The sequence below is a fragment of the Haliotis rufescens genome, unplaced genomic scaffold (genome assembly GCF_023055435.1).
Source record: "Haliotis rufescens isolate VD_foot unplaced genomic scaffold, xgHalRufe1.0.p SCAF_1, whole genome shotgun sequence".
NCBI lineage: Eukaryota > Metazoa > Mollusca > Gastropoda > Lepetellida > Haliotidae > Haliotis > Haliotis rufescens.
In genome coordinates this window covers 20,624,844-20,642,063 of record NW_025963779.1, presented here as the reverse complement: position 1 = coordinate 20,642,063, position 17,220 = coordinate 20,624,844, and the positions used below count along the sequence as shown (strand labels likewise).

General features: G+C 40.1%; 1 protein-coding gene across 1 annotated transcript; it reads right to left on the bottom strand.

The window, feature by feature from the left end:
- Nucleotides 1–1,065: 1,065 nt before the first annotated feature.
- On the bottom strand, nucleotides 1,066–12,562 carry LOC124115801. Its single transcript, XM_046476924.2, has 6 exons — nucleotides 12,236–12,562; nucleotides 7,508–8,016; nucleotides 4,347–4,505; nucleotides 3,241–3,384; nucleotides 1,981–2,170; nucleotides 1,066–1,737 (listed from the first exon to the last, which is right to left on the bottom strand). The coding sequence occupies exons 1-6, from the start codon at nucleotides 12,301–12,303 to the stop codon at nucleotides 1,731–1,733; spliced, it is 1,077 nt and encodes a 358-aa protein (XP_046332880.2). The 5' UTR covers nucleotides 12,304–12,562; the 3' UTR covers nucleotides 1,066–1,730.
- Nucleotides 12,563–17,220: the final 4,658 nt, after the last annotated feature.

Below are 17,220 nucleotides of genomic sequence, written 5' to 3'. Positions count from 1 at the left end.
TGTCTGTGTTCCCTATGTTCCCGTGTCATAATGTCTGTGTTCCCTATGTTCCTGTGTCATAATGTCTCATGCGTTCTCTATGTTCCTGTCATGTCTCATGCGTTCTCTATGTTCCTGTGTCATAATGTCTGTGTTCCCTATGTTCCCGTGTCATAATGTCTGTGTTCCCTATGTTCCTGTGTCATAATGTCTCATGCGTTCCCTATGTTCCTGTCATGTCTCATGCGTTCCCTATGTCCCTGTGTCATGTCTCATGTGTTCTCTATGTTCCTGTGTCATAATGTCTGTGTTCTCTATGTTCCTGTCATGTCTCATGTGTTCCCTATGTTCCCGTGTCATAATGTCTGTGTTCCCTATGTTCCTGTGTCATAATGTCTCATGCGTTCTCTATGTTCCTGTCATGTCTCATGTGTTTCCTATGTTCCTGTGTCATGTCTCATGTGTTTCCTGTCATAATGTCTGATGTGTTCCCTATGTTCCTGTGTCATGTCTCATGTGTTCTCTATGTTCCTGTGTCATAATGTCTCATGCGTTCCGTATGTCCCTGTGTCATGTCCTATGTGTTCCCTATGTTCCTGTGTCATAATGTCTATGTTCTCTATGTTCCTGTGTCATGTCTCATGTGTTCCCTATGTTCCTGTGTCATAATGTCTGTGTTTCCTATGTTCCTGTGTCATAATGTCTGTGTTTCCTATGTTCCTGTGTCATAATGTCTGTGTTCTCTATGTTCCTGTCATGCCTCATGTGGTCCCTATGTTCCTGTGTCATGTCCCACTGTCCCTAAGTTCCCGTGTCATAATGTCTCCTGTTTCCTACATGTATGTTCCCGTGTCATAATGTCTGTGTTTCCTATGTTCCCGTGTCATAATGTCTCATGTGTTTCCTATGTTCCCTTGTCATAATGTCTCATGTGTTTCCTACGTGTATGTTCCCGTGTCATAATGTCTGTGTTTCCTATGTTCCCGTGTCATAATGTCTCATGTGTTTCCAATGTTCCTGTGTCATAATGTCTTCTCTGTCTTCCTGTATCTCAAGAATGTTTGGAATATAAATTTAACAAGTTTCTTAAGAAAAGCTGTTTAATGGTTTGATTGATAAAATACAGATACATCAGTACATCATAAGTACAGAAGCAAGATCACATCTGTCGGACACTATATACATTAATATGTTAATCCCCTGAGAAGAATTATATCTTCACACAAATTCAACACTATGTAGATATCTAGGTGTCATCTATCCTGGTACACATCTATCACAGTCAATCCAAAGTCAACATTCTTTCGAAATTTTGAGAATGAACTTTTGCTGATTGGATATATTACTTGTCAATATTAAACATATAAATGTAAACATCTCACCAAAGTCTCACATTTTAGTATATATGTTTCAATGAATTTGAATAACATAAATCATAACAAACACAATTTTGTTTCTTTTAACAACCGTTTCCTGCCCCAGGTAGATATGCAAGCCATTGTTGGAAGAGTGGGGCTGATACAAGTGAGTTTGTTAAAAGGCTGCAGATTTACATATAGACGAGCGTACGGTAACGGATCAGTAGGTATCCACAACTCAACCTCTGGAGTCCAGAACCAGAGACTGATGATTATACATTTATGATGATTATCTGCTCAAACTTTTAACACTTGTGGAGAATCGCCAATCTTAAAATGAAGAAGACTTTTGATGACTCTTAGTTTGAGTCTTCTCTACACATCACTGCGCCGTCATTTACTGGAAATTAGAGAAAACAATTCATTAATAAAGTTAATAAACTTTGAAAACTGTTAATGTACCTGTTCTTAGTGTCAACACAATTTCAAAGTGAATGTTTTTATTATATTTCAATGAAAGCCACCCATGTCTGGACGTTACGCCTATACCCAGTATCCCTTTATCAGGATGATCTGACTCAGAAGTTGCAGAATATGTACCACGGTTTCATTGGACAAACATGAACGTGAGATTGTCACTTACACCACATGCCCCAGGGTACCCATCCGTGCTGTGATGCGATCTTGGGCGGAGGTGATTGCACTTGTTGACCACTCGTTGTCCAGTATTGCCAGGGCGCTCTTGAAGTACTTGACTGCCTCGTCCGCGTGGTCATTCATATGCTCCACCACACCAAGGCCCTCCAGAGCTGACCAATGCAGTTCCTTGTCATCTTCCAACACAACAAACAGCATGATAAAGGAGTGATGCATACTGTAGAGTTACTATATAATGTACACACATGCATACCAAGGAACTCATGCGTTTAGTTTTGTTTGTTTGTTTTTAACGCCTCACTCAGCAATATTCCAGCTATATGATGGCTAGGTGTAAATAATCGAGTCTGGACCCGAAAAATTCACAATCCAGTGATTGACATCATGAGCATATATCCACTCAATTGGGATACGATGACGTGCATCAACCAGGTCAGCAAGCCTGACCACCTGATCCCATTAGTAGCCTCTTATGACAAGCATAGTCGCATTTTATGGCAAGCATGGTTGCTGAAGACCTATTCTACCCCAGATCTTCATTGGTCTCATGTGTTTAGATTTAGCTAATACATTGGACATCAAACTACCTACATTTCTGCATTTTCTTGCAAATTCACTAACAGTATTTCACATATATGTGGGTATGTATTCAGCTGATGTGAAAGTTCATATCCATTCTTAAATCAAGTCAATTTCCAAAATATTTTATTCAGAACCTAAGCCATAGGTAGTTTCCACAACCTTATCTAATATCTTAAATTCAAGTCAATTTCCAAAATATTTTATTCAGAACCTAAGCCATTGGTAGTTTCCACAACCTTATTTCCACAACCTTATCTAATATCTTAAAATCAAGTCAATTTCCAAAATATTTTATTCAGAACCTGAGCCATTGGTAGTTTCCACAACCTTATCTAATATCTTAAAATCAAGTCAATTTCCAAAATATTTTATTCAGAACCTAAGCCATTGGTAGTTTCCACAACCTTATCTAATATCTTAAAATCAAGTCAATTTCCAAAATATTTTATTCAGAACCGGAGCCATTGGTACTTTCCACAACCTTATCTAATATCTTAAAATCAAGTCAGTTTCCAAAACAATTTGTGAAGAACTCGAGGCACTGGGTCTTCACACCACCGCGAGGTACTGGATGATACACTATTCACCTGAACTAAGCCACTGAGGTTCTATCAGCTGAGCATGTTTCTTGCCAGCATGTACAATGCTGGAAGTTGGGTCCTACCTTCCTCACGGGCTATGGTCAAGGCCTCCTGGTAGGCTGTGCTTGCCTTGTCCGCGTTCCCCCTGTGAACCTCGGCCAGACCGATGTGTATGTAGCACTTCCCTAGCTCCTTCACAGACATCCGGTCGTCGGTTTGGTCATCATCTGTCAGATCATGTGGATCAGAGGTATTACACAAAGTTGTAATCTGTTCTGTCTAATTCTGCACATGCCACGATGATAGAATATGAATCGTTTAGTAAATAAATAAATTGTGATTCCAAGTTATTTGATTGTCCAACTTAGCAATTACGAAGAAATAGGCCACACCTACAAGTGGACTACTGTTTCTGATTGGTTGATAATGTATACTGGAGTGGGTGGGCTTGTGGTGCATTATTTTGTATTGTTATCTACAGAATTCTTTTGTGTAAATCCTCTATTCACTCTGGCTTGATCCAAGAGTTGTCAGTTCACAAGTCAGGATCAAACCTTAGTGAATGTTGGTGAACGTTGCAGTCAGCAATATTCCTTCGCTTTCATGGCTAGATTGAGTCTAGACGAGACAACCTGTGTTTGGTAATATGACCACAATCCAAACTAGCAATGCACGAAGACACTATATCAGCAAGGTGACATTGTAACCATCCAATCCTCATTTAAGCAGGATCAGTGAGTGAGTATGGTTTTAGGCCGCTTTTAGCAATATTCCAGCAATATCACACAGGGGACACCACGAATGGGCTTCACACATTGTACCCATGTCGGGAATCAAACCCGGGTCATCGGCGTGACGAGCGAACGCTTTAACCACTAGGCTACCCGACCCCCCATGATGATAAGTACTGGATGCTGGGGACATATTCTGAAATGCATTTTTAACAGGGGCCTCATCTCAACAAGGTTATTGTGATAAATACCCAAATAATATAACTGGGTTTGTATTACAACTCATTTAATCTTGAAGCTTCCTTTACGTCGAGATTAAACTGAAGTTCCTTTAATTTTGGGATATTAGGAATCATACCCTCAATTCATTGTCACTTTGCATGTAAATTATCAGGTGGAGGAAAATCACTCATCAACTAACCATAATTTTGAAGATTGATAGAAAAGTAATATCTTACTCTTGCATTCTCTCATCTTCTTATCTGGGCCACTCCCCAGAGCTCTGGTCAACTTGGTCCTGAAGAAAGTGTCCATGCTGCTGACTTTCCTGTCTTCAACAGTCCTAAACAGTTCATCACGGATTTCCCCCCACTGTTCTCTCTGCAAGGCGACTATATCTGATATGGAAAACAGGAGGAAGGCATCAATATCACATCTTACATTTTCTGCATGAAAGAACATTCTCGTTTATGCAAGACTTTTACGCGAGATTTTTGTGTGAATAATCAAAGGTTGTGCCATGTGTAATAAGTCATGACATGTGTCAATATCATGTGGTTTATCATTGTCATGTCATGTGGTGTATAAAGTCACGTCATGTGGTGTATCAAGTCACGTCATGTGGTGTATCAAGTCACGTCATGTGGTGTGTCAAGTCATGTCATGTGGTGTATCAAGTCATGTCATGTGGTGTATCAAGTAACGTCATGTGGTGTATCAATGTATCAAGTCACGTCGTGGTGTATCAAGTCACGTCATGTGGTGTATCAAGTCATGTCATGTGGTGTATCAAGTCATGTCATGTGGTGTATCAAGTCACGTCATGTGGTGTATCAAGTCATGTCATGTGGTGTATCAAGTCACGTCATGTGGTGTATCAAGTCACGTCATGTGGTGTATCGATGTATCAAGTCACGTGGTGAATCAAGTCACGTCATGTGGTGTATCAAGTCATGTCATGTGGTGTATCAAGTCATGTCATGTGGTGTATCAATGTCACGTCATGTGGTGTATCAGGTCATGGGAGGTGAGGTGAAGTGAAATGGGGTTTAGCGTCGCCATGCGTGCTTGTACTTGTCTGAAGTAAAGCCTATTTTACTGTGCTGGAGATACCATGCTGTAGTTTAACATGAATACCCCACACAGACTTTCTTCCCGAGGCAAGGGAGTTAACTGACTGCAAAAGTCCAGTTTCCACCCTTGCCAAAGGCGAAGCATAATGGAATTTCTCAGATCGATCATAGTGCCATCAGTGGATATTACGAGTTATGTCCCTTCTATGTCCCTGTTACTGACCAATCAGATTCAACCTCTCATAACACTTGCATTTGCTTCAAACAAAATTGCGATTATTAAAATCTACATTGTGACAAAACAGGTCTTACTTCACAAAGTGCATCATATCATGGGAGCACCTTGATTAAAAACGTGAAAAGACTTTGAAAATATCTGTTCAGGCCAAGTTGGCGGTACACATAGTTTGCAAATCCTGCAATCGACAGAAATCTGCACAGAAGTTTATGAACCGGATGTCGATTTCATTACGCAATTTTGATTGGACTATGCTTAGACTCGTTAGTCCAGCCAAAATATTACTCCATAATTCCAGCTTAGTTTGGTATGGGTGAAAACTGAACTTTTATAGTCAGTTACCTCCCTTGCCTCAGGAAAATGATAATTAGTGGAAGCTGGCACCATTTACCTGGCAGGAACGCTAAAAATAGGACAGGTCATCGACATATACCCGTTTGGAAAAACCAAAAGAATTGGTATTGCAGACCGAGGATCATAATCAGTAAGATCTTTAACAGAGTTTAAATAGTCATAGAGCTATACACGATTGACAAAAACATTTTCAAGAATCAGGTTCATATCAGTACAATAGTAACAACATGTGGGAAACTTGACAAACAATATTCTTCTATGTGTGTGGACACGCTGGAGTGACAACACAAATTCATATATAGTCAGTTAACTCCCTTGCCTTGGGAAGATGCACACAGACACAGTACACTGACTCTGAGCCAATCAGTCCTTGTTTTAGCCCCTTAATGCCTAGTGCCAGGCAGGGTAACAACAAGTGTCATCTTTTAATGTAGTTTTGGTATGACGCGGCCGGGGATCAAACCCCCGACCTTCCGCTCTAGACCACGGAGGCGGTCCTATCAGGTCATATAATCTGCTGTATCACGTCATGTCATGTGTAACAAGTCATGTTATGTGGTGTATGAATGTCATGTCATGTCGTGTGGCAAGTCATATCAGGTCATGTAGTATATCAGGTCATGTAATCTGGTGTATCAAGTGATGTGATGTGATGTATGAATGTCATGTCATGTCGTGTGGCAAGTCATATCAGGTCATGTAGTATAAGTCATGTAATCTGGTTAATCACATGTCATGTGCAACACGTCATCACATGTGGTGTATGAAGTCATGAGATGTGATGTATGAATGTCATGTCATGCCGTGTGGCAATTCATATCAGGTCATGTAGTATAAGTCATGTAATCTGGATAATCACATCATGAGATGTGGTGTATGAATGTCATGTCATGCCGTGTGGCAAGTCATATCAGGTCATGTAGTATAAGTCATGTAATCTGGATAATCACATCATGAGATGTGGTGTATGAATGTCATGTCATGCCGTGTGGCAAGTCATATCAGGTCATGTAGTATAAGTCATGTAATCTGGTGTATCAAATCATGAGATGTGGTGTATGAATGTCATGTCATGTCGTGTGGCAAGTCATATCAGGCCATGTAGTATAAGTCATGTAATCTGGTGTATCAAGTGATGTGATGTGGTGTACCAACTCACTGACGCAGCAGGGTAATGGTAGGTATATCAGTGTTGGGAGTTGAACAATGTGTGTTTTTTTTTTTTAAAATAATTGAGTCTGGACCTGACAATCCAGTGATTGACATCAAGAACATTAATCCATGCAACTGAGATACAATGACATGCATCAACCAAGTCAGCAGCCAGACCACCTGAACCCGTTTGTCACCTCTTCCACAAGCAAGGGTTGCTGGGGACCAAAATTCTTACCCCGAATCCCCACGGGTGGGGAGTCAGCTGCCATAATGTAACACATCAGTAACTTTTCAAATCAACACATTTCTGGTTGGTTGGTTGGTTTGTTGTTTAACGCTGCACTCAGCAATATTCAAGCTATATGACGGCTGTCTGTAAATAATCGAGTCTGGACCAGACAATCCAATGATTAAGATCATGAGCATCGATCCACGCAATTGGGATCGATGACATGCATCAACCAAGTCAGCGAGCCTGACCACCCGATCCCATTAGTTTCCTTTTACGACAAGCATAGTCACCTTTTACGGCAAGCATGGGTTGCTGAAGACCTATTCTACCTCGGAATCTTCTAATTACCTTCACTTAACCTATATTCCGATTCTGAGTCTGAGCTGTCACTGTCATCCTCCAGTGCTAGTGAGGTCTCCAGTGTCGACACCTCCTCACATTGTGTGCCTGAGCTGGCAACAGGAGCACACTCCACCCCTACACCTTCATCTTCCTCCTGTGAACCAACACCAGGATCAGAGTCATCATCATCAGGCCCACTGTATTCACCAGCACCAGCACCAGCAGCACCATCACCAGAAGCAACATCTACGTGGGATACATCAGGTGGGGTTTTATGTCGTTTTACTTTAGGTTCAAGCAAAGGCTCTGGTGTTTTTTCTTTGAATATAGGATCGTTTTGTAATTTCGAAACTGTTCGAAGTTTTTCAAGAAGAGAAATGTCCGTGCCTGTTGACTCAGGTCGGTATTTGAGGGTTGAGTCATCTATTGCATCTTCTATCAGACGGTACAGCACCCTCTTCACCATCTTTAATCTCCCAGCATTGATCAGCTCATCCAGCTCATCTTCCTGCTCTCTGAAAATGAGATGCCCAAATTGTTTATGAGTAGCATTAGTTATAGAACATGGATTTGTTTGTGTGTTGTTTAACGCTGCACTCAGCAATATTCAGCAATATGACGGCAGTCTGTAAATAATCGAATCTGTATCAGACAATCCAGTGATTGACATCATGAGCATTGATATACGCAATTAACAAGCCTGACCACCCGATCCTGTTGTTAGTCGCCTCTAACGAGCATGGGTTGCTGAAGACCGATTCCAACTTGGATCTTCACGGGTGTATAGAACATGGAGCCCATGAATTACTAACAACTCTGTATTCTAGAATGTAAACTCACTCAACAAGCTCTCAACAGTGTTAACATCCATTGATCTACACGGATATAGGTTAGAAAGGGTTCCTGGCTAAGTATAAACCAATACTGCTGTCTAAACTGACGTTGTATTAGCAGAGGGTATGCTTGCATACACAGCTTTTATTTGGGAAAGGATGGGTGCATTTGCATTTGTTTAATTTTCTTGATACATGTAATATCATCGCCAAATGAGATAATCATGTTGTTTTACCAAACAATTTCAAAATGTACAAATGTTTCAAAAGATGGGGCTGCACATTATTGCATCCCTGCATCCTGTGCACACACCATTGTCTCATCAGTATAATAAGATCAACCCTTAAACACACAGCTCTGCCTCAACGGGATGTGGGTTAACAGGGGATAACCAGGCGCGGTCACAGTATCCCCTCATAAAACCCTTGCTTCAACAGGATGGCTGTTTACAGAGGTTAAACTGTACACATAAAACCTCTGCTTCAACAGGATGTCTTTTTACAGAGGTTAAACTGTACACATAAAACCTCTGCTTCAACAGGATGTCTGTTAACAGAGGTTAAACTGTACACATAAAACCTCTGCTTCAACAGGATGTCTGTTTACAGAGGTTTAACTTACACAAAACCTCTGCTTCAACAGGATGTCTGTTTACAGAGGTTAAACTGTACACATGAAACCTTTGCTTCAACGGGATGTCTGTTTACAGAGGTTAAACTGTACACATGAAACCTCTGCTTCAACAGGATGTCTGTTAACAGAGGTTAAACTGCACACATAAAACCTCTGCTTCAACAGATGTTGGTTTACAGAGGTTAAACCGTACACAGGAAACCACTAGTCAAGAGGATGTCAGTTTACAGAGGTTGGCTTGTATACATAAAACTCTGCTTCAACAGATGCTGGTTTACAGAGGTTAAACTGTACACATGAAACCTCTAGTCAAGAGGATGTCAGTTTACAGAGGTTGGCTTGTATACATAAAACTCTGCTTCAACAGATGTTGGTTTACAGAGGTTAAACTGTACACATGAAACCTCTAGTCAAGAGGATGTCAGTTTACAGAGGTTGGCTTGTATACAGAAAACTCTGCTTCAACAGATGTTGGTTTACAGAGGTTAAACCGTACACAGGAAACCTCTAGTCAAGAGGATGTCAGTTTACAGAGGTTGGCTTGTATACATAAAACTCTGCTTCAACAGATTTTGGTTTACAGAGGTTAAACTGTACACAGGAAACCTCTAGTCAAGAGGATGTCAGTTAACAGAGGTTGGCTTGTATACATAAAACTCTGCTTCAACAGATGTTGGTTTACAGAGGTTAAACTGTACACATGAAACCTCTAGTCAAGAGGATGTCAGTTTACAGAGGTTGGCTTGTATACATAAAACTCTGCTTCAACAGATGTTGGTTTACAGAGGTTAAACTGTACACATGAAACCTCTAGTCAAGAGGATGTCAGTTTACAGAGGTTGGCTTGTATACATAAAACTCTGCTTCAACAGATGTTGGTTTACAGAGGTTAAACTGTACACATGAAACCTCTAGTCAAGAGGATGTCAGTTTACAGAGGTTGGCTTGTATACATAAAACTCTGCTTCAACAGATGTTGGTTTACAGAGGTTAAACTGTACACATGAAACCTCTAGTCAAGAGGATGTCAGTTTACAGAGGTTGGATTGTATACATAAAACTCTGCTTCAACAGATGTTGGTTTACAGAGGTTAAACTGTACACATGAAACCTCTAGTCAAGAGGATGTCAGTTTACAGAGGTTGGATTGTATACATAAAACTCTGCTTCAACAGATGTTGGTTTACAGAGGTTAAACTGTACACATGAAACCTCTAGTCAAGAGGATGTCAGTTTACAGAGGTTGGCTTGTATACATAAAACTCTGCTTCAACAGATGTTGGTTTACAGAGATTAAACTGTACACATGAAACCTCTAGTCAAGAGGATGACAGTTTACAGAGGTTGGCTTGTATACATAAAAGTCTGCTTCAACAGATGTTGGTTTACAGAGGTTAAACCGTACACAGGAAACCTCTAGTCAAGAGGATGTCAGTTTACAGAGGTTGGCTTGTATACATAAAACTCTGCTTCAACAGATGTTGGTTTACAGAGGTTAAACTGTACACATGAAACCTCTAGTCAAGAGGATGTCAGTTTACAGAGGTTGGCTTGTATACATAAAACTCTGCTTCAACAGATGTTGGTTTACAGAGGTTAAACTGTACACATGAAATCTCTAGTCAAGAGGATGTCAGTTTACAGAGGTTGGCTTGTATACATAAAAGTCTGCTTCAACAGATGTTGGTTTACAGAGGTTAAACCGTACACATGAAACCTCTAGTCAAGAGGATGTCAGTTTACAGAGGTTGGCTTGTATACATAAAACTCTGCTTCAACAGATGTTGGTTTACAGAGGTTAAACTGTACACATGAAACCTCTAGTCAAGAGGATGTCAGTTTACAGAGGTTGGCTTGTATACATAAAACTCTGCTTCAACAGATGTTGGTTTACAGAGGTTAAACTGTACACATGAAACCTCTAGTCAAGAGGATGTCAGTTTACAGAGGTTGGCTTGTATACATAAAACTCTGCTTCAACAGATGTTGGTTTACAGAGGTTAAACTGTACACATGAAACCTCTAGTCAAGAGGATGTCAGTTTACAGAGGTTGGCTTGTATACATAAAACTCTGCTTCAACAGATTGTTTACAGAGGTAGACCTATACACATAACACCTCCACTTCAATGTACTAGTATACATGTTTACAGATCTAGGATAGTCTGTAGGGCTGGGACGAGTCCAAATTTACCATGTACCTGACCCCCTTTACCCGACCCTACCCGGGTACCCGACCCCCTATACCCGACCCTACCCGGGTACCCGACCCCTATTACCCGACCCTACCCGGGTAACCACTGCAAGTCTCAAGAGTAGGGAACAAAATGTCTGATTGGTAATTGTTTTACCACAGCCCTGGCTAAAACTATTTAGATACATGTATCAAACAATCAGATCCTGCATTCACTGAAGTTGACTGAAGCTTTATCTTTACTCAAACAAATACAAGTCAAAAGGAATGTGTGCATTGTCAGAAAGAAATGCGAACATTAGCGACTTGTAGTGTAACCACTGAGCTATAGTGAGTTTTTGTCATTAAACCACGGGTCCGGTAGTCCTGTGGGTACCCGGGTCCTACTCAGGACCCACCCGACCCGAGTAACCGAGTTACGCATCCCTGCCCTAATATAGCCCTAATTTCAAAGTATTTTGGTTTACAGTGATTAGCATGTATACATTAAACCTCTACATCAACAGATGTCTGTTTACAGAGGTAAACATGTATACATAAAAATATACTATACTACACAACACTTAAAAAATTACAGTACTTTCTATTTCTTGTTTAGTACAGTTCAATATCTGAGTAAATATCTTACTGGTCACAAACATATTGCCCATTTCCTTTTCCTTCTGTTAATTATGAAAATAAAGCATAATCAATATATCCTCAGAACCCCCCACAATAACAATGCTTTTCGCAAAAAGAATTAAGTTTTTTAAACTGGTGTCCACTTGTAAGCGATTATAGAGGTAAGGAATAGTATACGAAACCCACTTTAACGATGGGGGGGGGGGGGGGGGGGGGGGGGGGGGGGGGGGGACAAGGTGACATTAAGCTCCACACAGCGCGTGTTACATTCGCTTCGTTTTTCTCGTTTATTGAACAGGTACAGCAGGAAATGAGGTATCGCTGCAAGGAGCTTAATTAACATTATCCACAAATAGGCTTCCGGGTTTCTGTGCACGGGGAAAGATATCGTTTGAAATATCCTTTCACTGATTTATCTGGTAATTGTCAACCAAATAAGGCATATGATTTTACCTTTTCAGCCTCTGTAGAAAGTTGTGATATTCCCGCTCGAACTGACTGTAACACAGGAACTCGCCCATGTCGGCCGACGCTTACAACCTAGAATAGTAGAACTAACTGGGCATCGTAGAAGGCGAGATGGCAGGTCCTCTTGTGTTGTGTTGTAACATATTACTTTGTGTAGTTCTAAACGTGGTCAACAACATCCTTGTACTGGGAAATAATGCTCAACCCTCCATCATGTCCGTGGCATCGATCAGTATGGCTACGAACCAGAACTTGCAGCTGAATCGTCCGCAATGAGAAGGTTTCCGAAAATAGCTTCCTGGGTCAGAGGTCAGGTGCGTTTTCGCAATACGACCTGCAGTGAGCCATGAACGCTGACATATATGGGCATGTAAACAATCGTATATTGAAATGATCCACAGTTTGTGTGAAAATTTTCGCCGTGCATGCTGTAGATATATACCTATGTCTTGACAGACAAATATTTGTATGATTTGCACACACGACCTGAACGACAAACCTTTATATTTATAGAGTGTTGCAATTTAAACTTAATGATACAATGTACTTCAACTGTAAGCAACATGATGGCTTGAGTAAGGGTTTACTTCACGTCGCAATGAACAACGTAAAAATAAGAATATTAAAATAAGAAATATATATATGCACATCAAAACATCTGTCCAGTCCCGATGATCCATCATTTAGTCGGATGTAGCAGTAATTCTTGATTGTTGTTTTGTCTTAATCAAAACAAAACCAGTAATTTGACCGATAATATGTATTGCGAACAGAAAGAAGTTTAGTACGTTTGAATACATATCAGCATCACCAAACTATTTGTTCACATTTCATTACAATGACGTTCGAGGTATTAATAATCATGACATGATAACTCAAGTCTGAGACAGTGTTCTTACCCGGCCATATTTGGGGCTGTAGCTGAAGTTGCGTCTCGAGCAATCTGGAATAGTGAGTGAGTGAGTGAGTATGGTTTTACGCCGCTTTTAGCAATATTCCAGCAATATCACGGCGGGGACACCAGAAATGGGCTTCACACATTGTACCCATGTCGGGAATCGAACCCAGGTCTTCGGCGTGACGAGCGAACGCTTTAACCGCTAGGCTACCCGACCGCCCCCAATCTGGAATAGAGATAGGAGTTTGTCCTTGTCGGAATCTATCTAGCGGTGTCATATATAGTAATACTTGCCTTCTGTGTTAACATTGACCTTATTTAAATCCGATAGTATATACATACATACATGGCCTCTGAGCAAACATGGGGCGGTCGGGTAGCCCTGTGGTTAAAGCGTTCGCTCGTCACGCCGATGACCCGGGTTCGATTCCCGACATGGGTACAATGTGTGAAGCCCTTTTCTGGTGTCCCCCGCCGTGATATTACTGGAATATTGTTAAAAGCAGCGAAAAATCAAACTCACTCACTCACTGAGCAAACACGACAATTGCACATTTCCAGCATGTTTGTTTGTTTGTTGTTTAACGTCGCACTCGACAATATTAGAGCTTTGTGACGGCAGTCTGTAAATAATCGAGTCTGGACCAGACAATCCACTGAGTGACATCATGAGCATCGATCCACATAATTGGGATACGATGACATGCATCAACCAAGTCGGCGAGCCTGACCACCCGACCCCGTTAGTCGCCTCTTACGACAAGCATAGTCGCCTTTTACGGTAAATATGGGTTGCTGAAGACAAACCGGATCTTCACACTGTTTCGTGCGACTTGGCGTGGCGTGGCGTGGCGTGACGTAGCGTTGTATATGTGGCATGGATGAATCGTATAAATCAGGGAGTACCTTGTTATATCTTATCATAACATCAACTTTATTTTGACTACGATGTACATTCTTTATGAGTGTCTCGCGAGACAAATTGGCTGGGTGCTCATATATTTGTTTTAAAACTATAAAACTACTATTGATTTACATGTGTGTAGCTCAGTGAGATACCATGCCGCAGGTTAACATGAATACCCCTCTCAGACACAGTATACTGACTCCGAGCCGACCAGCCCTGGTTTAAGTCCCTTAATGCCGAGCGCCAGACAGGGTAACAACAAGTACCATCTTTTAACGTCTGTTGGTATGACGCTGACGGGCATCGAACCCCGGACCTTCCATTCTCCGGGTGGACGCTCTACCACTAGACCACAAAGGTGGTCGATATGATTAAGCCTTAGAAAGGGGGTATCCTTTATTTTATAAATCTTAACATAAAATATGCGATATTATTTGTATGTTGTGAAGGCTGACTCAGCTTACTTACATCAATAACTTACCATTCTTTTCTAAATTCCAGTACTAGGTTCTCGTCCGAGCTCGCCATATACCATGACGTTTGGCCTAAACCGTCTTATACCTGCAGCTAGATTTAAGAATGTAAGGTGTACCTTTTCGATTATTTCTGCGTAGTGAAAGCCCCTTATTTCAGAACCATAAAGTAAAAAAGGGAAAACAATTGTATCAAACCTTTCGATAAGGTACGGTGGCCCATTCGGGACATGGAGTCTGTTTTTCCATATTTTGATATTTCACCTACTATTATCGTAACCTTTTGCAAATTAACACGATTTGTCTTACAAATATGTGATAAATCATGTGTAAAGAAGATATTGAATCGCTGAAAAACGAAACGAAATTAAAATGTCAAAAACTAAAATGAAAATGTCAAAAACACAAAACGAAAATGTCAAAAACTAAAATGAAAATACAGAAAACTATTTCCACCGCGGTGATAATATTCCCACCGCGGTGATAATATTTACACCGAGGTGAAAACTATTTCCACCGCGGTGATAATATTTACACCGAGGTGAAAACTATTTCCACCGCGGTGGAAATAGTTTTCTGTGTATTCATTTTAGTTTTGGACATTTTCGTTTTGTGTTTTTGACATTTTCATTTTAGTTTTTGACCTTTTCGTTTTGGTTTTTGACATTTCCATTTTAGTTTTTGACATTTTCACTTCACATTTCAGCGACTTAAAAGCTACTTAAAAGTACATTTTCTATGTTTTCGGATGTTTTTATACATGATTTATCACATATTTGTATGGCAGATTGTGTTAATTTGCAAAAGGTTAAGAAAAAAGTCAGTTAACATCAAAATATTGAAAAACAGACTCCATGTCCCTTATGGGCCAACGTAATAAGGCAATCTAGTGGTAAATGTAAATTTCTGGCACGTTTTAATAGGCTAATTGTAGTTTTCATGCTTCCATATTTAACAGATGTATTCTTTTTCTATCTCGGTGTAAAGGGATACCAACTTAATTAACTGTCTATCGAAAAGTGGCCGAAATTAAATTTTTCTTTACACAAGTCAGCTGGACCTGACCCAATGATGACTATTTTCATTTTTCTAAATAAATATCTGGTTTCCCGTCATTACAGTACTTATGAAAAGTATTGAGTTTATTCTGACGCTGCTGTCGGCACAAAAAAGTACTGTATCATCGTCGTATAGAATTAAAATGAGTTTTATAAAACCTCATGATTTAATCCTGTTACAGTATTCTAAATGGATTCTTTCACATTTATTATCAGTAAGATTTTGTTCAAAATCATTTCACCGATTTAACCCACTCAGCCACTGAGGCTGCCACAAAAATGAGAGTCCGACAACTAGTAGCTTAGATCACGTACTTTGTGTACCCCTCTGACAAGTGTAAATTGGCACGGCTCCCATGACCGAAAGCTATGGGACTAAATAAATGTTAGGAATATATGAAAACCACATCCTTCAATATACATTTTGGAAATTTCTATATATTTGATATTGATCTCATATTGATGTTGTCGCTACCGGCTGGAAGACAACTACAGGGACACTGTGTGGCCATATCCTCGTAAATAGTAGGTAGAATCATATCATGCAAAGTGTGTGAGCTTGTTTGACTTTACGGCGCTTTTAGCACTATTCCAGCAATATCACGGCGGGGCGGGGCTGGGCTGCACACATTGTACCCATGTGGGGAATCGAGCCCGGGCCTTCTGCGTGACGTGCGAATGCTTTAACCACTAGGCTACCCCACATCCCTTATCATGCCAAGAAGCTGATGTAGCAGTTGAAAGGGTTATCAAATAACAGTTGCCATCGAACAGTCGCAACTGATATATACACGCATGGTGCCTTGAGTATTAGCTTTAATAGGCCATTCCGGAATAAAATAGTTCCCCCAAAAGCGAGGAACATCTGTTTTATATGCTCATTAAATGAGAAGGTCTGTTAAGAACTACCTCAGTAAGTCAATCACAATGACAGAGCGTCGTAATACATTATATTTACATCAAGTACAAGACGTCAAAATGGCCGTCACGATAAACGTGACGGGAGATATTTCCGAAGTTGTTAATTAACCAGTGGCGATTTCAAGCCTTTGTCATCACTGATCACTGAATGTAAAAAATGTTCTTTAATAAGACAATCTTGGTTTATCAACATTAGGAATATAGGGACTCAGCCAAATTTAGAAACAATTCTTTGTGGTAACAAAAACTTATCTGAAGAACAAAATAATAATTATATTTCACGAGCTACTTTCCAACTATCTGGATTTTACAAGTGATTGGTACATATAATACATGGTTGTTTCAACACTCTGATTTTGATGTAAAACAATAGCATTCCCTGTAACTATCACAGCTTAGTTACATTCTAGATTTCCCGCCCTTCACATAAATTTAAAATGTCTATTACATGTAGTTTATTAACTACTGTGTTATGTTATTAATATATCATGTACCATTGTATACCAAAAATGTAAATTCAACATATGTATATATGTAGATGTATGTGTGAGTGTATGTAGGTATATGTGTTTGTGTGTGTTACTGTATATATATAAGAATATGTGTGTGTTATTATATTTTCTCATTACTTGTAATTCCTATGCACTGTACATTATTCTGCACCACAGAATTAACACACCACAATGTAATGAAATGTATATAGGAGAAGGCCT